This window comes from Cervus elaphus, chromosome 11 (assembly GCF_910594005.1).
Source record: "Cervus elaphus chromosome 11, mCerEla1.1, whole genome shotgun sequence".
Classification (NCBI taxonomy): Eukaryota; Metazoa; Chordata; class Mammalia; order Artiodactyla; family Cervidae; genus Cervus; species Cervus elaphus.
The window spans coordinates 14,054,926-14,077,736 of NC_057825.1; the positions used below are offsets into that span (position 1 = coordinate 14,054,926).

General features: G+C 54.9%; 1 protein-coding gene across 7 annotated transcripts in view; it reads right to left on the reverse strand.

The window, feature by feature from the left end:
• LOC122702944 (DAB2 interacting protein) overlaps nucleotides 1-22,811 on the reverse strand; it is a 210,125-nt gene that overhangs the window by 71,809 nt on the left and 115,505 nt on the right. For all 7 annotated transcript variants that reach the window (XM_043916956.1, XM_043916954.1, XM_043916959.1 and 4 more), the window contains one exon: nucleotides 16,096-16,241. In XM_043916956.1, coding sequence (XP_043772891.1) covers nucleotides 16,096-16,241 — 146 coding nt within the window. The remainder of the gene's footprint in view (nucleotides 1-16,095; nucleotides 16,242-22,811) is intronic.

Below are 22,811 nucleotides of genomic sequence, written 5' to 3' on the forward strand. Positions count from 1 at the left end.
TCTCCGAGGGAAACTGGCTCCTTGAGAAGCAGAAGCAAGACCAGAAAGCAGACCTAGAGGCACCAACTCCAGGAAGCCACTGGGGTCCCCCCCACGAGCAGCACACCGGCAGCTGGACTCCCGTTATACCTTCAGGGTCAGCCCCGGGCCTGCCTGGAACCCCACAGTAGACGCCCTGCTGTTTAGCAGAAGAACTCAGCCGACTTCTTTTGGAAGTGGAATCTGAGCAGAACAAAGGGCCCCGGCTGGGGCTCTTCAACCAGACCAAATAAACACTCAGCCTCTCACCAGCGAGGCTGCAGTTTATATTTGGAGAGGGGAAGGGAAGTGCCAATCTGAGCTGAGTCTGGGCTGAACTGACTCTCGGCCAACAGCCGGAGCAGAGTACCCGGGGCAGGGTTCCTGCCTGTAGGGGTCTCAGCTGCCCACCTGGCTCCTCAAGCTGGAGCAGCCAGTGGTATATCCGGGCCCAGGGTTATTGTGTAGCCTGATAACCGAGCACCCTGACCGCCAACATCCCCAAGAGGCAGGGGACCCTGCCAGGGATGGGAGAATCCCAGAGCTGCTCGCTGGAGGTCCCAGATTCCCCTGGGGGCCCGTCATGACAACAGATTCTGAGGCCAGTCCTAGATCTGTGAATCTAACTCTCCCGGGCAGGACTCTGGAATCTCTCTGCCTGGCTCCTGTGACACCAGAATGCTCAACTGTATCAAGGAACCCAGAGAAAGCAAAGTGATCTCTGATGCCTCCCAAAGTCCCCTTCCCAGTGCCCACAAGGCATGCGTGGTCTCTCCTATCTGCTGCAGCCACTTCCTAAAACCCCAGGGGGCCCACAGTCTCAAGGCACCTTCAGCTGACCATGCCTCCAGTCAACCTGCAGGCAGCTGGTAGGCCCCACCCAATGAGATTACGCCAGCTGAGATTAATGGCAGGGAATAAATCAACTCAATTCATGGGGGAGAAATGTGTTGCTAACAGAGATCTTTTTTCAAAGAGGAGCCATTAGTGGTCTCGGTATTTTGATCATCAGAAAATTACCCATGTCATGTTGCTATTAAGAGGAAGCAAAGCCCAGTAACAAGACAGGGAGGTCTGGCTTGGGGCTAGTAGGGCACCCCCCTCCTCTGCAGTCCTGTACCTCCCAGCTCAGGAGGGTCCTCTGCAGACCCCTGCCCTGCAGGGGTGGGTCCCTGATGCTGGCTGAAGAGCAGCAGGTGCCTAAGCCAGGTGCCTGAAGTTAGGTGGGCACCCACCATGATGGACAGTTACCTAGGCCCAAGTTCAAGTCCCTGGTGGTTCAGACAGTAAAGAATCTGCCTACAAAGCAGGACACCCAGGTTCGATCCCTGGGTCAGGAAGATCCCCTGGAGAAGGGAATGGTTACTCACTCCAGTATTCTTGCCTGGAGAATTCCATGGACAGAGGAAGCTGGTGGGCTACAGTCCATGGGGTCGCAAAAGAGTTGGACACACAGCGCGACTAACACTTTCTTTCTTTTCAGGTTCAAATCCAGACTTGGCCACTTAAAGGCTCTATATGAGCTTGTGCAGGTTTCTAAAAGTCTCTTAGCCATCCTCGGCTTCCGATTCCTCATACGTAAAATAAGAAAATGTGCGTTTTCTAGGAATGCTGTGAGGCCCTCTCTTAGCCTCTTGCTCCCAGACCCATAGGTCTGCACAAGCTCTTCCACCTGCAAAGAAGGCTCTTCACTGCGAGCTCAGACCACCCCTCTCTTCCTTGGGGACATCACCCCCACCACCCCAACAGATCAAGTCCTCCAGGGCTCCCAGTGCCTGCAGGACACAGGCCTTCATGGCAATCATGTGCTGACCTGCAGGACAGGCCTGGCCCATGGGGAGCCCTAACTGAAAGACATCCAGCAACAGGCCTTCGGAGCTCCGTGTTCCGCCCTGGCTCCAGACTTGACCACTCAGGCACCCCCACTTCCAGCCCCTGCAATACCCACCTCAGCGCCCTGCCCTGCACGGGCCCTCTCAGGCTGTCTGGCACCTCTGGAGCCTCACAACCCCCAGAGGCTGCCTGCTGTAAACAGGTCCCCACCCCAAACTGCCCCTGGCCACCCACCAGAGGCCGCTTCCCAGGACTTGGCCCCACGTGGCTCTCCAGATTTCTCGTAGTAACACCTTCGTGGAGTTTCAGAAGCAAAGCAAGTCATCTGCCAACTATTTTTCCCCATTAATCTCACAATGCATTTGCTATTTTCCCTCCATAATGACTCATTTAGCAACAACAGAGCAATTAGGCAGACCACAGAATATTGATTTTCTAAGTGGGAGAAGTGTCCGCATGACATCTCTCTAGGCCTGTCTCGGACTGCCTCCTCCTACACGATGGGGTGGACGTGAGGAGAGTAGGGCTCGATCTGCCGACAGGATTCTGGGGTCCCCAGTGGAAGCTCAAAACCACGGTGTGTGCACACGCGTGACAGTGAGTGCACATGAGACGAGATGATGAAGTTATCATGGGACATACATGACCCCGTGTTCTGTCTCAGCGACAGAACCCTGGGAGGCAGGCGCCATCACCACACCCATTTTAAAGATGAGGAAACGGAGGCTCAGAAATTAGGTGACTTGTCCCAGATCACACAGGAAGTTAGGGAGCCAGATCCAGACCTAGGTTGAGGTGTTGACAGGGTAAAACTCTGTCGATCAGGGCGCCCTTGTGTGGCTTGCTCTCCATGGGATTCGGGGCACGTGGCTGACCCAAGGAGACTCCTGAGACAAACACTTGGTCGAAGTCCTAAGGCTGCACACCTCTGCCTCAGCGCAGCCTCCAAGCTGGCCTGCTGTAAACAGGTCCCCACCCGAAACTGCCCCTGGCCATCCACCAGGCCTGGCTAGTAGCTCTCAGAAAGGCCCAGGGAAAGACACGATGGCAGGACCCCCCACCTTCCTCCTCTCCCACCCCCTGACCACCATCTTCGGCCCAAGACAAGGGCCCTACCCAGCTAGTGGGGCACCTCAAACATGGCCCACCTGTAAAAACACGAAGGTCAAGGGTGAGAGCCAGGGACGGTTTATGAACTGGGCATCTATGATGAGCCATATCTTCATACGGCTCCCCAACCAGGCCCCACAGCTGGGATCCTACCAAACCAGAGTTTAGCACTTCTCCTACCTCCAAATTCCAGAAACTCACTCGAGGCAAGCTGGGACAGGGGCTGTCGGGGTAACAGATCCCCAAGGTCCTAGCGGCCAATGCCAACAGACACACTGATCTTTACTCTGGGAGCAAATGGCTTCTTGGTGACCAAGAGAAAGAGCTGAAGGTCCAGCTGGCAGAATTGGGTTTAAATACCAGCTCTGCTACTTTCTATGTGGCTTTGGGTGGAAATATGACCTTCTCTGAGCCTCAGTTTCCTTATCTGTAAAAGGAATAATGCCTGCCCTGATACCCGCCTAGCTGGTATGAGCCCCAAGCAGTAAATGATAAAGTGCTACCTAAATGCTGGCCAGCTAAACTTAACAAAAGGGAAGGTTTCCAAGACTTGGCATTGCCTGGCAAGGGGATGGCATCTCCCCATTACTGGCGATGAGCAAGCAGACCCTGGATAGTCCATGAATATGGGAAGCAAAGCATCCTGTTTACCCTCCTGTGTGCCCAGATGCACAATAGCAGAGGAAAGGCTCCCAGCAGTCAAGCACTGAAGAAATTTACGTGCTTTGGTTCATTGGATGCTTCTCTGACCTGTTTAGACTACTGAATCCCCTCATCACAAATGCCCATTAACATCTGCCAGAATGTAGTGTTCCACAGAACCCAGTTTGAGAAATATACCTGTGGGCGCTCTGGATAATGACTAGGGGACATAGGGAAGAAAACAAGGCCTTTCAAATACAACCTTCAAGTACAATGCGCTCTCAAGTACAACCGTACAATGTACTTTCAAGTACAACCCTGACTGGACAGACTACAGGACCTTCCCCAGTGTCAACGACAAGTCAGGGTCAGACCCAGCCCTCAACCTCCCTTTCCAGCATGACAGGGAGACAAACCCATATGCCCAGAGCGAAAACTCACTTCAGTGAGACCACGTAAAAAGAGGACTTAGACATGTCTGGGAGGAGTCACTCCCAGTCTTTCCCTGCCCTTAACAAGCCCAGAAACTTGGAGGGACTCAAGAAGAAGCAAGCCTCAAGCAGAAATGCCTCCTTCTTCCCTTCTCTTGCCTGAAAACTCACCATCACTACCCTCACCCTCTGGGTCAGCAAGGAAGCGGGGCTAAGTCTCCACAACAGTTGACCATTTCCGAGTAGAAGAGTCTGTGGGACCATAGGAAGTGGGTAAATACAGAATCTCAAATTGCCTGTGTGTCCAGGCCCTATGTGTGGATCCTGGAAGAAGGCAGCAGGCAAGACCGGTCCCGCCCACGATGCTGCCGTGTGGACACACCCCTCCACCCCAGTGCCCTCTCCTCTCTCTGGGGGGGCTCCATGCCAGCATCGGCAGACAAGTCCGGGAACCATCGGCTCCCTGGAAGCGCTCAGACAAACCCATCCATGGCAAACCCATCCATAATGGCGCAGACTTTGCTCCCAGCAAGGACAGAGCTTTATTAATTATTCAGGGGACGGTGCAATTATGCAAATCAGTGGGCAGCCTCTGCCCGACCGCTGTCTTCTGCAGGAGTCCGGGGGGGAGGGGGTGCCCAGAGCCCAAGCAGCTGGGTACAAGAAGGGAGCCACCCAGCCCGGGAAAGGGGGAATAAACCCCCCACCCTTCTGGGCCCACAGAGGGCTCTGAACAGAGCCAGACCGCCACCGCACACTCAGAAGAGCTAGTAGCTGATTCTGAAGACCTGGGAGTGCCTTTTTCCAAAAAAATAATATACCCTCAAAGCTGCTGCCGGGCCAGCAAGGCCATCATTCAAGGCTTGCTCCCACAGGTCCGCAAGGCATGGAATACTTCCAAAGTCTCCTCTTAAAAAGCACGCTTCTAAGGAGAGGTAACACTTCAAATTAGTGTTTACCCAAGAAGGTTCTGCAGAATACTACTGCTCCCGGGGTGGGGGTGGGGACAGGAAACCCCAGATTAAAAAAGATGAAACCGGTTTCTTTCCTGCAGGACTTCTCAGGGCCTAGAGTGAGGATGCCCACGACACCTGTGGAGGGGAATCTCCAGTCTCATCCCCAGGAACCAGGAGCTGAGTCTGATGAACTCTGGATGGATCACACACAGAATTCCCTGCCAGGTTCAACACCCCTTGACTCATAGGTTTTCACTAGTCTCATAAACAACCATCATCAATAAACGCGAACTTCACATGCGCAGAGGAGCTAGACACGACCACCGAGAGCGTGCTTGTCGGGCTCCGGCAGAACGCCTGCCAGGGCCCAGCCATCACGGCCCCGGCTCTGTCCCCGCCCTGAGGTCGGGCAGCTGTGCAGGGGCCTAGAGCCATCTCAGGTCCACAGGCGGCTGGGTGGGCTAGGAATCTGGCTGCAGGGCTAGCAGCCCCCTCAGCCCATCCGGCCAGAGGGCTCGGCCAGACGCACCCATCTGCCGACATGAGTGGATCAAAGCCTGGGCGGGGAGGCCCTGCCCATCAGCATCACAGGTTTCCCTTATCCTCCTGGGCAGTAAGGAGAGTGACCATGCTGATCTGGGGAGAAGGGGAAGGGGGTGTGCTATGCAAGGCCAGTGAGCCCACCCAAGACCTCTGTCACCCCCCCCACCTCACCCAAGGTCATCAATCAACAGATCCAAATGCAGCCGTGCTCACTCGCTCTGCCAAGAGGAAAAGAGGTGTGGGGGCCCAGACTGCTGGGGGTGCCCATAGAGAGAGACACTTATAATCACTGAGCAACTGCAAATGTGGGGATGGTCCCGGAGCTAGCCCTAGCCTCACACCATGGGGACCCACCCACAGAGACCAGGAGGAAGGCCCGCCTCCACGGCCACACTCCTCCACCCTTCCAGAACTTCAGCACTCAGAGGAGCCTCCTGCAGAGCCAGGGGTGGCCCAGGACACCCTCCCATGTACGTGTGTGCGTGGTCAGTCACTTCAGTCGTGTCCGACTCTTTGCAACCCCATGGACTGTAGCCTACCAGGCTCCTCTGTTCATGAGATTCTCCAGGCAAGAATACTGGAGTGGGTTGCTGTGCCCTGCTCCAGGGGATCTTCCCAACCCAGGGATCGAACTCATGTCTTCTGTGTCTCCTGCATTGCAGGTGGATTCTTTACCGCTGAGCCACCAAGGAAACCCATGTGAGCCAGTAAAACTCCGAAAACATCTAAGTACAGACCCCATCTCTGCCACCTACCTGTGGTCAGATAGGGGCAAGTGGCTTTTACCTGCTGGAGCCTCAGTTTCCCCATCTGTAAAATAGGGAGGGGCAGGCCTGTGCAATAGTGAAGAGCACAGATTTAGGAGCCAGGCTTCTTAGGTTAGGATCTTAGCTCTGCCATTCCAGCTGGGCAGGCCACGCTTCCTGGTTGTAAACCAGGGATAACAATAGTCAGTAGTAGCACGTGGGCTGTCGTGAGGTTGGAGTGAGTCCCTCTCTGCGAAGTGCTGAGAGCAGGCCTAGCCCATGGGACCTGTCCATCATGTCAGCTACTACACTGGAGAGGGCCCTGGCTGAGTCCAGAGACCTAGATCCTAAATCCATCACGAGGGTAATCCCTGATAAGTGATTTTACCTCTCTGAGGCCAGTTTCAGCACCTGTAACATGGGGTTGGGAGGATGAAACGAGGGGAGTGCAGAGGATTAGAGATGACGCACGGACAACACACAGTCCCTGGCACGCGGCAGACGCTCCGTAAGGGGCAGGTAGGTTAGTGATGATATTACCAACTGAGCAGCTCGTCTGGAAAACAGACACCACAAGAACAGTGGTTGATGGAGGGGCCTTTGATAATAGAGCCTGACCGCTTGGGTTTGGATCCTACCTACGAGCTGTGTGACTTGGGCAAGTGCTCAGTCTCTCTGGGCCTCAATTTTCTTTTCTGAAAAATGAGGACAAGCAATATCGTTCAGAGTGCTGATGTAAGGATGACATGAGAACGCATAGGAAAGGCAAAGGGCACAGAGCTTGGCCCATCAAGCAGGTGGCCACTCAGGGCAGTGGGTGGTGGTGATATTGCAACACCCAGCAGAGAAGCTTGCCATGAAGAGTGCAGAAATGAAAGGCATCCTGGCCCCCCTAGCTCCACGCCACCTCCAGGGACTTCACGACCTGAAGGCTGTGCAGCAAAGCCCAGGAAAGACAAGACGCTCCCCTGTGCTGGGCGCTCTCCCTCCAGGAATATCAGAGTCCCAGGCACTGAGATATTAGTCTTTGTTTAGCTTTGTTGAGATGGGGAAACTGAGGTTCAAAGAGAAGCAGTGGGTGGAGCTGGCCTTGGACCAGCCTACACCTGCTGACCTCCCCAGCAGCTGGCAGTACAGGGCATGGGGCTGTAAGGCAGTCATGGATTCACATTCCAGTTCCACACCCCCAGGCCCAGATTCCCCAGCCCCACCCTCCCCTATCCTTCTCCCCAACCTCAGCAGGCATCTGGCCTCCCCAGCTGGGGATACAGCTTACGCCACCCAGCCTGGCCACCCCAGGGCCTCGGCATAGACCGCCACTCTCATCCGAGCCTCTCCAGGCTGTCCTTAGAGAGCTCCCCTCCCAGGTGGGGCCAAGGACCCCTGGTCCAGCCCTAAATCAGCTAGTCCGGTCCTACGAGCTCTGACCCAGTGGACCTGGGCTTGAATCACATTACTCACTTGATCCTGGTGATTCCAGAGAGGACTGAGTATACCTCTCTGAACCACTCATAACAGGGAAGTTGGCAAGAGCAGTGAGCCTCAGCGGCTCAGGTGGGCCAAGCACTGGACCTGGAGTTAGGAGACGCATCCCAGCTCCAGCTCTGACCCCCTGCACCTCTCTGAGCCTCGCCCATTTCCCCTGTAGGATGCAGACCACAGTCATAAACGACCTAACTGCTCCAAGTGCCCTTTGTCGACCTGGAGCACAGGGTGAAAGTGCTTTTCACAGCAGGGAGCGCTGGGCAAGCACAGAAGGACTCCTGTCAAAGGGGGAAGGTAATTTCAAAAAACACCACAACCTTAATAAAAAAGGGCACAGCATGCTCATGGGAGGATTCTAGGTCTCAACCAGGGAGTGGACCGCCTGGCTTGGGGGCCCCCCACTATGTGACTTTGGGCCAGGAACATTCCCCTCTTGGAGTTTCAGTGAAATGAGAAATACAAAACACTCTTACTATGAGGAATCAATAAGAATATAGCAATGCCTAAGCAAGTTGCTGGGACAGAGCCCTGTCCTCGGCAAAAGGAACAAACTTTAGACAGCGGTTCTCACACTCTGGGGGAACACAATTAGGCCAAAGAGTCTAATCCAAAAGGTCCAGGGTGGGGGCCCAAGAATCTACATTTTATTGGGCATCTTCCTGGGATGGGCTGGTCAGTCCAGCTCAGGGGCCAGGCCCTCGGCTTCCAAGACAAGAGTGGGGTTTTATCAGAGCTGATGTTGGGATGGAATTTCCTGATGAAATCTAGGGAAGGGGGACAGGGGGAAAGAAGGGTAATAGGAGCAGAAGGGTGGGGCTGTTAACATCCTATTAATCTCCTCCCCCACCGGAAACAGTAATTGCTGAGGCGCACACACCCTTCACGTGCTAACAGTCTGCAGCTGCAACACGAAGCTTTGATTACGAATGTCAACAAGACAGAGCATGAAATTAACTTCCCCTTAGTCAGTGGGCACAGGGAGACGCTGCACTCACTCACTGCCCTCGGTATGAAAACGCCCCACGACAATGTCGCATCAAATTAGAGCCTGTGCTACCAGGCTGGCATCTATATCTCTGCCCGCAGCACTCTCTTACAACCAGGTCCTGCAAACAAGCGCCTGAGGCTGGGAGAAAGGTCAGGGCTGGAGGCAGGTGATGGTCCCAGGGTGAACTGGGAGGTGGCCAGAGCTACTGGGACCCCCATGGAGGTTTGCCCACTGGACTAGGGAGGGGGAAATCACCGTGACAAAGAGTAACTCACTCATCTGAGTGCCTGATGAAGGTGGGGGGGAATGCAAACCCAACCTTCATCTGGGTCAATTCCTGCCCTGCCAGCCCGTCTGGAGAGACGAGTTGGGGAGACAGGCTGTTCCAAGGTAGACTGTGCTGAGTTAGTGGGGCAGGCCAGAAGCCAGGTTCCTGTGACCTGGCACTCGTCTGCTCCAGCCTGGCCTGTGACTCTCCAAGTTCACGTGGCGGCAGGAAGGAGGTGGGGGCGACAAAGGGAGGTTCTTACATGTGCATGCCCGGGGTGGGAGCATGTGGCGTGGCCTGCAGGCAGGACCTGGGTGGGGGACACCCAAGCCTGTGCCCCTGGTATGTGTGAGACGCTGTGCGCCCACCCACAGGCTCTTACCCATACAGGCCCACAAAGGCTGGAGAGTCCTTCTGTCTCAGGGGTTAGTCACCCTAACTAACTAACAAGGGTTAGTTTCCTTGTAGCGTGGCTGGGTGACTGCCCCGTCCATAGCCCAGGCTGTGGGCATGCTGCCTGGCTGCTCTGGGGGCTTCAGAGGGTGGGGATGGGAGTGGTACAGCCTCAACCCAATCTGCTCGGGCTCTCCTCGGTCATTTGCACACCCCACCCCCAGGCCGGGAATGCAGCCCAAGTCACTCCTTGTAGGCTGATAGACCAGCACCCAGAAGACCCAGCATCTGAGGCTCTTCATGCAAGAAGCCCTTTTTCCACTCACCCATGGCCGATTACCCAGGAGGCCTGGTTGGCAAGCAGCTAAGCAGGCTTGGCCACCTGGGGAGGGGTCACCATGCCAGCAGTGGGAGTTGGATGTTTTGCTTCTTGCCTTTTTGGTCTCCCTGTGATCTCCAGTTCTCTTCTGTGGCCCTCTAAAATAGCCATTAATTAGAGCCTGGTAATTAACTTTCTGGTTCAAGTAATATTTTGCAAAGGAATTCCATTAAAGAGTCAATTTGCATATCCTCAGACCTGGGACCTGGAAATAGACAGGGTTTTTCTAGGAGAATGGGAAAGGCCCTGCAGTACCCATCAGGCCTGGCAACTAGGCCTGGGCTCTGCTGGCATCTATGGACACGAAGGGGCTCAGAGGGTGGCTGTCCTGACGGCCTGGGGAGATGCTGAGTCGTGGGAGATTTTCCCCAGGAAGGCAGGCAGTTTTGTTCACAAAACTGGCTGGCTCGGCGGCCACACGCCCAGACAGCAACTACACACCTGCACACAGATACCCACATGTGAGCGCTCAAACACAGAACATACCACACACACCATGAAATGGGGGGTATGTAAACGCACATGCCGGGAGACACGTACACATAAGAAAACAGACACAATAAGAACAGTAGCCAGAACTCCTTGAGCGCCGAGAATGAACCATATGTCCATAATCGACCTACAAAAACATTTCACGTGGTCCAACCCAACATGAAGTGCCAGGCACTGTTCCAAATGCTTTACATGTGATTCCTCATTTCAGATCCACAGACATGTACAAGGATGTTTACATATACACACCTTCATGAGGGCAGATGCGTACTTGTAAGACATACAAAGACATGCGCTCATGTGCATGTCAAAGGCATGTGTACATGCCTACAGACATCTGTACAGGTCAAGGCTTCTCTAGCCTTTAAAACCCCAGCTTGGGGCTGATCACATCCTTACTAGCTAATTTCCGCCGTTCCTAAAAATATTGCCCAGCTCGGATCTTTGGAAGATACACACGAGGGAGCTGAAGATCTAAAAGGAGGGCGATAAAAATGAGAAAGCAGAAATAAATTGGTTCTTTTCCACGTCCAGGTCATGTTCTGTGGCTCCCCCTCCCTCTGGAGATGAAGCCCAGAATCACGTGCTCTTTGGCAGGGCTCCAGTCAGCCCTGCCCCAAAGGTGCCCACGGGGCTCCGAGTATCACGCTGCAGGGGGGCTGGGACCTGCACACAAGGCCAGGCTTCTGGGACGGTCCCACCGCCACGCCTTTGACCGCGTGCCTCAGTTTCCCTGAATCTAACCACCGCTTCACTGCTTACCGGTGCTGTTCAGCAACAGACCTCTCAAAGCGCTGTGTCAGTGCCAGGCTTCCTTACGATAATTATCGGATTAAGAATTAAATCTGGTTCCCTTATGGAGAGCAGAGCAGAGGAGGGGGAGCTGGGGAGCACGCCTTGCAGGTAATTAATGAATTCCCTGTCATACTGCTTGGAAGGCAGAGGCCCATTTAACAAAGATCCACCTACAAGGATGGTGGTGAAGGAACCAAGGAAGGCCAAACAGGGCAAGGAAGACTCTTGCAAAGGGCTTGTCAGAACGTTCAGAAGGCAGAGGACAGGAACAGACAAGACTCTAAGGCAGCAGCACAGCACTGCTGGCCATTAAACCCAGGAAAACAATGTTCAATGACTAATCAGCAAGAAATGCAAATAACAAAGAAATGCCACTCTTCTGCCTATACAAACGACAAAGATCGTGTTACCAGTGACACCAATGTTTTCAAAGGCGTGAAGAAACAGGTGGGCACCCTCAAAAATCTTTGGGGGAGTGTAAATTACTACAGGCTCTCGATGGGAAGCATATTTATCAAAAGCCTGAAACTGCTCATATTTTTTGACCTAGAAATTCTAAGACTTTATCTCATGGAAACAATCACAGATGGAGATAAAAGATGCATATTTAAGGATTAAATACCAGCACCATTTTAATAAAGAAAAACTAGACATAATATAAATGCCCAGATTACTAAAAGAGAAGTATGGTCCAAACATCAAAAATCGATTTTTAAAGTAGCTGGGATCCTCCATACAGCCCTCTTCACCTTTCAAGGAACAGGAGCATCTAGTTCCACCTCTTGAATAATAATACCGCGTGATTGCACATTATTATTCCCACACTGCAGAGAAGAAAACTGAGGTTTACCAAGAAGGATTGACTTTTCCCTCCAAATATTTACTTCCACTTACTGAAAACCTACAACACGGCTGTCTAACTGCTCTCATGTATTATAACTTATTTAATAAAATTTTAGAAACATTTAAGAAATGTGCAAAACCCAGTGTTAGTTGCTAAGGAAACAGCACTGAACAGGACATTTTCTATTAAGTACATGATGAATATATTAATATTAATGTTTCCAACAATGTGATTATCATCAGACCCATTTTGCTGATGGGCAAACTGAGGCTCGGAACAGTTAAGGTGACTTGCCCCAGGAACTGCCTGGCTTCAAATCCAAAGACCACATATTTCCCATTACTCCCAGACACTGAAATGCACAATCATCTCGACATCACCCAAGAGAAGGCGGAGAAGGACCAGGCACTCGCTGTCTACAGCAGGGGAGGGAGAGAGTCAAGAACACCCAGGCGTGGGTGCCCAGACCTGCCTGCATCTACTGTCAACAGAAAACGGATCCCCTCTTCCATTTCCTCCAGTTCCTCACCAAGCTCCCTCTCCCTGCTCCAAGAAATGCCTCATCCAAAGGGACAGGACTGATTTCTGCCTACTCAGGGCCAGAGGAAGGACCCTGAAAGCCCCCACCTCTACCTCCAAATTATCTTGATCCCTTAGTCTTATACTGCCCGGAATACTACCCTTTGTAACTTTCAGGTGTGGGAACTCCCGGCAACGTACATATTCCCTAGAAGGGGTAGTCAGTCCCTTGCTCCCCACATGATCAGCCTTGGGTACCTGCACCTGGGTTGCCCACCTGTGTGGAGGGCCAGCATCACCCAGAGAGAATATTGCGGAGGGAAAAAAATGAGGAAGGCACTGTATTGCCAGCTGACCCTCCCAGCTACTTAGGAACATTAATAAATAAATGAGTGAATTACAAATTATCTTCTGGGAGGGCAGAAACACCACATCCAAGATCGCTTTTACCAACATTAAAACTGTCTTGTAAATGAGGCAGGAACATTTCCAGTCTGCAAAAAAAAAAAAAAAAAATGCTTTTGCCAGCACACCTTTCACCTGGGAAGCCTCGGAGTGGCATTCATTTCTGTTATCCACGGGCAATGATTACCTGTCCTTGGTGCTTATCTCCAGAACCTCCAAGGAAGAAATGAATGTTGAGGGGCCCAGTGATCTTGGAGACCAGCTGGGAACCTCCCCAGGCTGTTTTCAGGGAAATAAGTACAAAGGCTCAAATCCGTGGCCCTCGGACCTCCCAGAGCCCAGCTGTGCCCCCTCCCCAGCCCTGGCTGGCTGGACTCCAGGCTCACAACCAGACATCAGCCCTCTCCCCGCCATCTCCACACCTGGACCAGGCTCCCGTTCCCAGGGAGCCGAAAGATCCCAGAACAGAACCAACTGGTTTCCAACCTCCAGATGAGAGGATCCCGGCAAAAAAATAACCTTCCCAACACAGCAGTTTGAGGAGCATGGCAGAAAGCGTGCGACAACGCCGCTTTGGCAGCGGCCATAGAACAGACAGATTCCCCCAGTGTCAGAACCCAGGCGGCTGCCCCCGAGTGCCCAGCTCTCCTTCTCCACGTGAGGAGGCCACAGGAGCCAGCTCACACTGGCCACCCTAGAGGCCCCCACCCCCGTTCCCATGCCCATCCCTTCACGGAGGCTGCTCTCTGCACTTACCCCCCTCCCAGGGAGAGGCATGGCAGCTCGGCGGGGTCCCATGGAGCCAGGATTCAACCCCCTCCTCACTGTTGAGCCAAGTCGAAGGCAGCTGATCTGTCCACCCAGCCTCAGCAACACCACACCACGTCAGAGTCGGGCGGTGGGGGGGGTGGGGGGGTGGGGGAGGCGTCTCTGCACTCGCCCAGGTTTGACCATGAGCTTGGCGGGTGGGGTGGGGTCGCCAAAGCTGGTTTTACTCACTCGACTCCAAACAGGACGCCTCCAGGGACTGCCCCAGAGATATACCTGCCCGTCCATCCCAGCGGCAGCTGATCAATCTATTTCAGAGCAAGGCAGCAAATCAGGAGATCCCAGTCCTAGCAGAGCCTATTTCAGCTCCAAGGCTGGGTAGAAGGATTTCAAATTCCATCTCTCTGCCTGTCCGTGGGAAATCTGGGCTCCCTTCCTGTGCCAGAGAAGCCTCCAAGCCAGATTTTGTTTATAGAAAATTAATAAGACAATCCCACACCACCGCCAGTGACATTCTGCTCCAGCTACCGTTCACCACCGGCGCTAGAAAGACTCGTAGTTTTACTCCCCACCGCGGCCCCCACTCCGCACCCCTCCGGCCTGTGGCAAAGGTGACCTGAAGTCAAGCTGGGCAGGACCTGCTCCAGGTCATCTCGGCCATGTCCCGACCTCCGCCCGGGGTTGCCAGCCGATTGCTCGGCAGCATCTCAGTGCGGGCTGCCCGCTGGAGGGAGGTAAACACAGCATGCACGCTGTCTGCTCCCGGAGGGCAGACACACTCAGAGGCTGGATCGCCTGCCATCTCTCCAGCTCCCCGGACCACCAACACAAGCATACAAAACTAGGTACGTACACAATGTCTCGCATGCGGGTGCAGAGGGTCCTGACCACTACCCAGGAAAGTGCAGCGAAGGGCATGTTCCCGAGGGAGAAAGCCGGAGAAGGCAGGGGCCAGTCGGAGGGAAGAAGGCAGCAAACCGGGTGGCCTGCCGCCCAGACAATAACAAAGATGGGAATCGAGGTTTTCAAAGACGCAGTGGCTGCACCCAGCACCGAGCTCTGGCCTGGCTAAATCTTCCTGCTAGGACACGCCTGGTCCCCTGGGGCACTATGGCCATCAGAGAAAGGCTGAGGGTCCTGCCTCGGACTGGGGTTGGCAGCGTGGGGCAGGAAACCAGCCGCAGGCAGCAGTTAGGATGCATTAGAGAGAGCAGCTCCCAGTGGATGAAAATTAAAGGTCTAGTAATTCTCCTGGAGGGTGGAAGGGGTACTCTTCAGGAAGATGCTAGGGGTCAGTTAAACAGTCAGTCAACCTTGGGCAGGAGTTGAGCTATAACTTGTACTCCTCTGCCTGCTGGAACCAAGGGGGAGGGGAGAGACATTTTCATTCTACCTGTGCCTCCCCTACAGGGAGTGCCAACTCGCCAATCACACACAGGGGCACAGCCCTATGAAGGGAGGCAGATGCCAGGGGCCTGAGACACAAGGCTGAATGCTGAAAAGGTTCCTTGGTGCCTGCTCATTCCTTCACCTCCACTTAGCCGAGCAGGGACACGTTCTAACTGGCACTAGAATCCATCACCATGCCTGTGCCCAAGCAGGAAGGTGCCAGGGCTGGCACGCTCAAGGAGGGGAACCTGGGCCCCGAAAGGAGAGGCTGTGTCCGCCCAGTGCCCCCACACGCGGACAGGATGGCTTGCCCTTGCGAGCTGAAGCCTGCTCTTGCCAGTGACTCCTGGCAGGCTGAACCACCTCCTCTCTCTCCTCTGCCCCACAAGCCACCTCCCCTTGGAATTTCCACACCTGCTCCAAGCTGGCCCGGGAAAAGGAAACGGGGAATTGGAGACACCCCTGGGAGTGGAGAGGTGAGACAGGGAGCAGCTGCCCGGGGCTGGAAAGGATGAGGCCCTTCTTCCTTGGCCTCGGGCACTGCCCGCTTGCTCGCCCCAGCCCCCAGCGGAGCACGCGCCCTACTTAGAGCAGATGTGTCCCCTAAGCGACCCAGCCCCCTGCTCCTCCCCTCCAGATGTTCACCCTTTTCCTCACCGCTGGGTCTCCGCAAAACCCAGCCGAAATGCCTTTTGTATCGGACACTCAAGGGCTCCAGAGGCAGGAAGATGGATCCTGCGGTGGAGGTGCCACTTCAGCCCCCAGCGCCGGGCACTGCACAGCCCGGGAAACAATGCCCACCACGGCAAGGCAAGGCAGGACTTCTCGGGGAAGGCACTTCCCTCCGGGCCTCGACCCGAGTCTCGGGCACCTCGTCCTCACACACCCCCCGCCCCGCCCCGGGGGAAGAGAGAAGGGTCCTCCCGTCGCTCCTCCCCGGTCCGAGGTGGCCCCACAAGTTGCCGGAGGGCGGCGTGGGGAGCCCTCGCGCTTTCGGCGCGCCCCAGTCCCGGCTCTCGCTTTGTCCCCGCGCCCTCCGGGGCGCATCCCGGGGCGGCGGCGCGCGGAGGCCGGGCCGGCGGCGGGCTCACCTCTCATTGTCCGCGGCGGAGGCGGCGGCGGCGGCGGCGGCGCTCCGGAACCCCGGCAGGATGTGGCGGAAGCTGTGGTTGCGGTCCAGCTTGGGCTGGCTCTTGGTGCGCTTGATGGAGCCCTTGAGGCGGCGGCTGAGGAAGCCCTGCGCGCGGGGCGACAAGAGGGGGAAGGGGAGGCGGGGTTAGCGCGGCGGCGGGTCCGGGACCCGCGCGGGACCCGCGCCCTGGCTCGGGCGGCCGCGCGGCCGAGGGCGGGCGCGGGCTCGGGCTCGGCCCCTGCAGCTCGCGGCCCGCGCCGCCCGCCTGCCGACCGAGCGCCGACGGCCCGGCCCGCGCAGCGCGGCCCAGCCCACCCCGCACCACCCGCCCGCCCGCCCGCCAGCCACGTCGCCCCCGCCCCCTAAGCCGCTGTTGCCATGGCGACGCCGAGCCGAGCCGCACCGGCCGCGACCGAGGATGCCCGAGCCCCCCCGGGCGCGGGGGCGGGGGGAGCCCTCGGGGCCGAGGGGGCGGGGCTGCAGAGGGGCGGGGACCCTCGGGGGCCCTCCGCGGCCGCAGCCCCCTCACCTCTTAAGAGTAACGAGGTCACACCCCAAACACCTGGAGGAGTCCACGCCCCCCTCCCGGTCCGGGATTGCCTCTACCGGAGAGGCGGATGTTCTAAGTCTGGTTGGTACAGATGGGGGAAACTAAGGCTCTGCAGGAGCAGGCGTCAGGTCCTCTGGCGAACAGCAGGCCACCAGGTCACCTGGTGGTGACACGCAGCTCCAGGTCACCTGGACCCCTAACCCGGGCGACTTTCCTTTCGCAGGTGACTGTCACAGGTTCTTGGGGTGGAGCCCTTTGCCTGGAACCATTGTACCCCAGCAGGGGCAACCCCTCTGGGGACAGGGTGACCTAGTATCTGGCTCAGGGAGGAGCTGAAGGGTTTGCTGAGTATCCACACTGCAGGCTTCAAGATTTGGAGCCACCTCTGGGGGGAGGCTGAACCTTCTCTAGGGGGACTGCTGGTTGGCCCATTCATGACTCAGGGCAGTGGGGAGTGGCGGGGGTGGTTTAGCTCCTGGGAGGAGTATGGCAGATCTCAGCGGGGCTCCCCATGTAGCCATTCATCCATCTATCAGGCTGCACTGGACTCTGACACCTGAGCCTAAGCTGAGCACAGCCCCAGAGTTCCAGGTCTAATGGAAGAGACAAGGAGACATCGAACAGTACAGCAGGTTGAACCAGTGTTCCGTTTAGAGGTGATGGGATAGATTGGGGGCTGAAGCGGCACAGGCTGGGGTGTTCTGGACTTGGCACCTTCAGGCAGTTAGAGGGAGGGGAAAACTGAGGGAAGAGGGATTCCCTGTGAGTCAGGTTGTCCAATAGGGATTTGGGGGACTCACCCACCCCAGCCTCACTTCCAGGTGATGTAAGAACAGAGGGAATGGGATATTAACTCATTTGGAAGTTAATGTTGTACACAATCTGAACACCACATTTCATCCATCACATACTAAAGGGTAGGCTTGGCAGCTCTCTCTGGTCTGGAGAGAGAGTTGGACATTTGCTGTAGGCCACACCCTTGCTGGATCTGTCCATCTCCCTGACTCTAGCACCCTAGATGTGATGAAGGCAAATGTTGATTGCACACATCATCTCATGTCACCCACACAAAGAGAAATGACAGAAAAACATCCCTTTCTGCAAATGAAGAAACCTCACTCAGAGGTGAAATGACTCACCCAAGGACACACAGCTTCCAGGCCTGCCTAATGTCCATAGGACCCCCCTCCTCTGCCCACTTTCTTCAAGCTTTCCCTATTCTGATCTTTCTGCCCCTACTTTCCCCTCCCTCTCAATCTCTCCCATCCATAGAGGACCAATTCTATGGAAGGGGACTCAGATCCCATAGCCACACGTCAAAATTCTGCATATCCTTCAAGGCCTAGCTGAAATGCTATCTTATTCAGGCCTTCCCAGGTAGTGGAGTCCAAATGCCTCTCACCTCTACAGTCTGGTATTACCCATCAAAGTACTCTAATCACCTGCAGTTCAACAACTAGAGGGTTAGGGACCCTCTTCCAGAGGGTGACCCACAGACAGTATAAGGCATGATGCAGACGTATCACAAATGGTGGCAGGCCAGGGGAACAGCATGCTTTCTGGGAGACACAGCAAGAAAGCAGGGACTTGCACCTCCAAATAAGCTCTTGCCTCCCCCAACCTTGGCCTCTTGCCAGGTGTGGGAGGAGGGGGAAGCACCTGGCTAACTTGGAGGGGTTCTTCTCTCACAGGTGTTGTCATCAGGCAAGTGCTGCCAATGGGCTTATAGTTTTTCTTGGTTTTTATTCTCCACCCTGATGAAAATTTTACAATTTTTACACTTTTGTGGTCCAAAGAACCAGGGAGCATGTTTCACAATTTATGTAGCTCATCATGTAGCAATATGGACAGTTCCGTCCTATTCCTGAGTTTAAAAAAAGAGTTTTCTTCCTCCTAGGAGGTTGAGTGGGACACATAGCACTTTGTCTTCCCACCCTCACCCATCAAGGTTACCTTTAATACTCATCTGGTAAGCATTACTTGTCATCTTTGAAGTCTATTCTGAATGTACCCCCTGGCACCCACTCTTATACCCACCCGGCATAACCTTGCGGACTCAAACTCTAACTAACATTCACTCATTTCACCATTGTCAAGAGCCTACTACATGCTAGACACAATGGCCAAGACCATGAATGCTATGAGGTTAGCAAGATATAGAATAAGAAGAGGACAGAGAGCTCAGATTCACTGGGAGGATGACTATTCAGGGGAACAGAGAAGTCCCCCATTAAGCCCCACCTCCCCACACATGTCCACCCTGGAGGACCTTGAATCCCCTCGAGGACCCAGCTCAGGGCTTTACATATGGCAGGTTGAACAAATGCTCATCATCCCAGAAGGCCACAGCTGTAGGGGTACTCAGATCCAAAAGACTGTATTACAAGGGTGAGGAAGGCCCAGAGAGGGGAAGGGTCTTTTCCATGGTCACACAGCAAGGGTAATCAAAGACTCTGGCCTCCAGTTCCCTGCCCTGTCCAGCCTCACAGCTTGCCTACTGACCTCCTGCATGGGGTGAAGGGACAAGGGTGGCTCCCCAACAGCCCTGAATGAAGACAGATGACCTTTTCTCCTATCCTTTCATGGGCAGGCCCCAAGACATGATTTCTGGAAGCAGCTGCAGCCTTGAACTCAGATAGAGGGACTGACTGGCCTTCAAGTCAGAAAATCTTGTTCTAGACCCAAGTCAATCTTTAGTGAGGGACAGTGGGCAAATCACATCCCTTCTTTCAATAAAAAAAGGTACTCGAAACTCACTGTATGGAGCCCACTGACAGTATCCAATGGCTGAGAGCTGGGAGTCAGAGACCCACAAATAGGGTTCAAATCCAGCTCCAGAGACCACTGGCTGCAAGATGCTATGCAAGGCCCCTCATCTCTCTGAGAAATGGGTGGGGCCTGCAGGGAGGATGAAGTAAGACAGACAAAAATCTGGCCCTAGCCTTTCACACCCCAGGGCCTGGGTTTATCTACCTCTCCAACAGGCCGTCTCTGACTACATACTCTAGCCCGGCTGATCACATCCCTCAGACCAGCTGAAGTCCTATCATAGCACTTGTGTTCAAGTCCTAATTCAGATAAGCTATGGGCAAATAACTGGACCTCTCTGAGCCTCAATGTCCCTACCTGTGAAATGGGTTAAGGATGATACCTACTCTGTGCGCACTAAGTCGCTTCAGTCCTGTCTGACTCTTTGTGACCCCATAGACTATAGCCCGCCAGGCTCCTCAGTCCATTGGATTCTCCAGGCAAGAATACTGGAGTGGGTTGCCATACCCTCCTCAGGGGATCTTCCCAACCCAGGGATCAGACCCCCCATCTATTACGTCTCCTGCATTGGCAAATGGGTTCTTTACCACTAACGCCACCTGGGAAACCCTGCTTATAGGGTCATGGAAAAGATTAAATGAGATAAGCTATCGTCAGTAAAATGGTAAATACTAAGCAACTAAACACAGTAGTTGCTAGCTTTATTATCATTATTCCCTAGGTTGGTTCTGATACAACCACCAGTTTCTGCCCTGAGAAGGTACGTGACCACCCCAGGTGGGAGTCCGTCTAGGCTCTCCGAGGAGCTTAAAAGCAACGTGACAGCAAGGACAGGGCTGGTGTCATGCCCAGTGAATGAATGAACGTGCTTGCAGAATTATCCTGCAGACACAGAATATGGCTCAGTTTGGTAGTTTTGAACTCTTTTAAACACCCGCTTTCTTCTAAAGCAACCTCACAGAGACTCTGAAGGTTCAAAGTGCCCGGCCAGGCGGGGCTGCTCCGGTGGAGGCCTCAGCTTTCATTCACTGGTGCAGGGTCTGATATCTAAAGCTCAGCGAGGGGCCTGCCCAGTCCACGGGGACCAAGCCTGCCCCTTCCCCAGATGGGGTGCTCTGCCTCTGCTAACACAGCCCTGTTCCCGTGCGTTTAGGTCAGCACGGCCCCAGGGGCTTTAGCACAAGCTGCTGCCTGGTGTCACTACCCCCAACCCTTTGGTGACTGGGTGTGGACAGCCCCCTGAGCCTCTGCCCATCTCTGTGACAACTCACAGCCTATGTGGACGTCCACCCTCCCACCAATCCATGTCAATGTTCCAAGCCCCTTGGGCTTCCATCCATGTCAATGACCAAAGGGCAAGAAAGTCCGGAGTGGAGGACAGACAGGCCCGTGGGGTCTCTGGCTGGCAGGACCCAAGTTTTCAGCTGCTCTCCCATCCCTATTCCTGACACTCCAGTTCTCTGCCCCCAAGCTGCCCCCTACTTCTCCAGGAAGTTCCGGGAGACCTTCTCAAAGGTCTTTCAGAATTCCAGACACGGGATTTCTTTGCTCACCATTTCAATCAATTCCACGTGATGATGATGATGATAAATTACCAGTTATGGAGCTCCTGCTCTGCCAAGTCACTCTGCCCGGGGCACTCACACAACCCGAGCAGATCCTGGGGAGGCGATCCTAGGGGGGCCAGATGCCTCTGATGGGGAATCTTCGTGAGGACATGTGCTTCAGAATTCAGGAAGTTTGGGGTTTTCAAGTGGGGAAGCAGAGGCTCAGAGAATTTAAGCCGCTTGCCGAGAGTGGCAGAGCTGCTAGGTGGGCGAGCTGGGACCGCAATCAGGAGAGTTCTAGTCTCTAAGAGTGCGGGGCAGGGATCCCTTTACACATACATGCCTGCCACACACAGACACACACAGACACTCAAGTGTCAGAGGCCAGAACAGAAGTTGACCGCTCAGCCCCTCCTCCCCACCCCCAAGGCCCTATGCTGGGCCTGGGGAAAGGTGGAAAGAAGGGAAGGTGGGCTGTTCCCTGAGTGCAGGATGTCACCTGCGGCTCACAGGTGAGGATCTGGAGGTTCAGAGAGGGGAGCCTCGCCCACTCCCATCCTCATGGGTGTATCTGTCCCCACCCAGGAGGCAGCATCCGGCAGCACGAGGGTTGGGGGGTAGTATGTGTTTGCATTCCAGCAACAGCACTTTGGCACCTGGGAGTCATGGGTCACCACTGGACTCTCAGCCCACTTCTCACCTGAATGTAAAGCACACAGCACCATGCGTGGCACATAGTAGGTGCTCCGGCAGCCCCCGACTCCATCATCTATTTGGTCCTGCTTCCTTCCTAAAGGTAAGCTTTCATCACCTTCTCCCCTTTAACAAACCAACTCCGAGTCACTGCCGATGGGTGGGTGGGCCTGACCTGTGACAGTGCTCAGGATGGAGGCAGAAGCCCAGGGCGCCCCCTCAGCCCAGGCCCAGCTTCTCCTCTGTGGCCATAGCTAAGGGCTGCACCCAAACAAAGATCCTTCAAAGGAGGAGGCCATCTGAACAGGCGTGTCTCTCCATTTCTTTCTGAGGTTCTGTGCAAATGCCAAAAACTCACTTAAACAGGAAAGGGACGGGACAATTCCACCTAGATATCACCATCTCTCTGCGCCCCAGGTGAGGAGACATACTGGACCCAGAGGCTGGCAGGCAGACCTGATGCTCTGGCGGGCTGAAAGGAGCACCTCACTCTCTCCACCCTAGTGCAGGCTCCAGGGAGGGGCGGGGGTGGTTAAGGAGTCCTGCTTCCAAGAGAACAGGGAGAGAGCCAGGAGGGCCCACGGCTGGCAGCCAGGCCAACGCCCACATGACACAGGGAGGCACCTGAGACCCAGAGAGCAGGGGGACTTTCCCAGAGTCGCCGAGCGGGGCAGTGGCAGAACCGTGGTCCAACCGGGGTTCCCCTTTCTCCTTGCCCAGTGCTCTTGCAACATCAGCATGCTTCCAGAACCGCCCAGCTCCCTGGGTTTCCTCTTTCCAGGCCTCAGTCTTCCCATCTGTACTATGAGGGCCTGGGTTGGGTGATCACCATGCTCCTTTCTAGAGTTGACATTGGACAATTCTCTAAAGCTAGAGCGGCTGCCTTCCACAGCTGGGCTCTCCCATGCTTGGCACTAGCAGTGCCAGCAAATTCTGTGGCTTTGCCCCAATCCTTCAGATGCACAATTCCTCCTGCCCTCTTTCCCGGCTCTGGGGGCTCTGCCCTCAGCAAGCGCCAGGCCTCCCCGGCCACCTCCCCTGGGAACTATGCACCATCAAAGAGGGTCCCAGTTGGGGAATGACTCAGTAATGGGGGAAATGTCAGACACTGAAAAC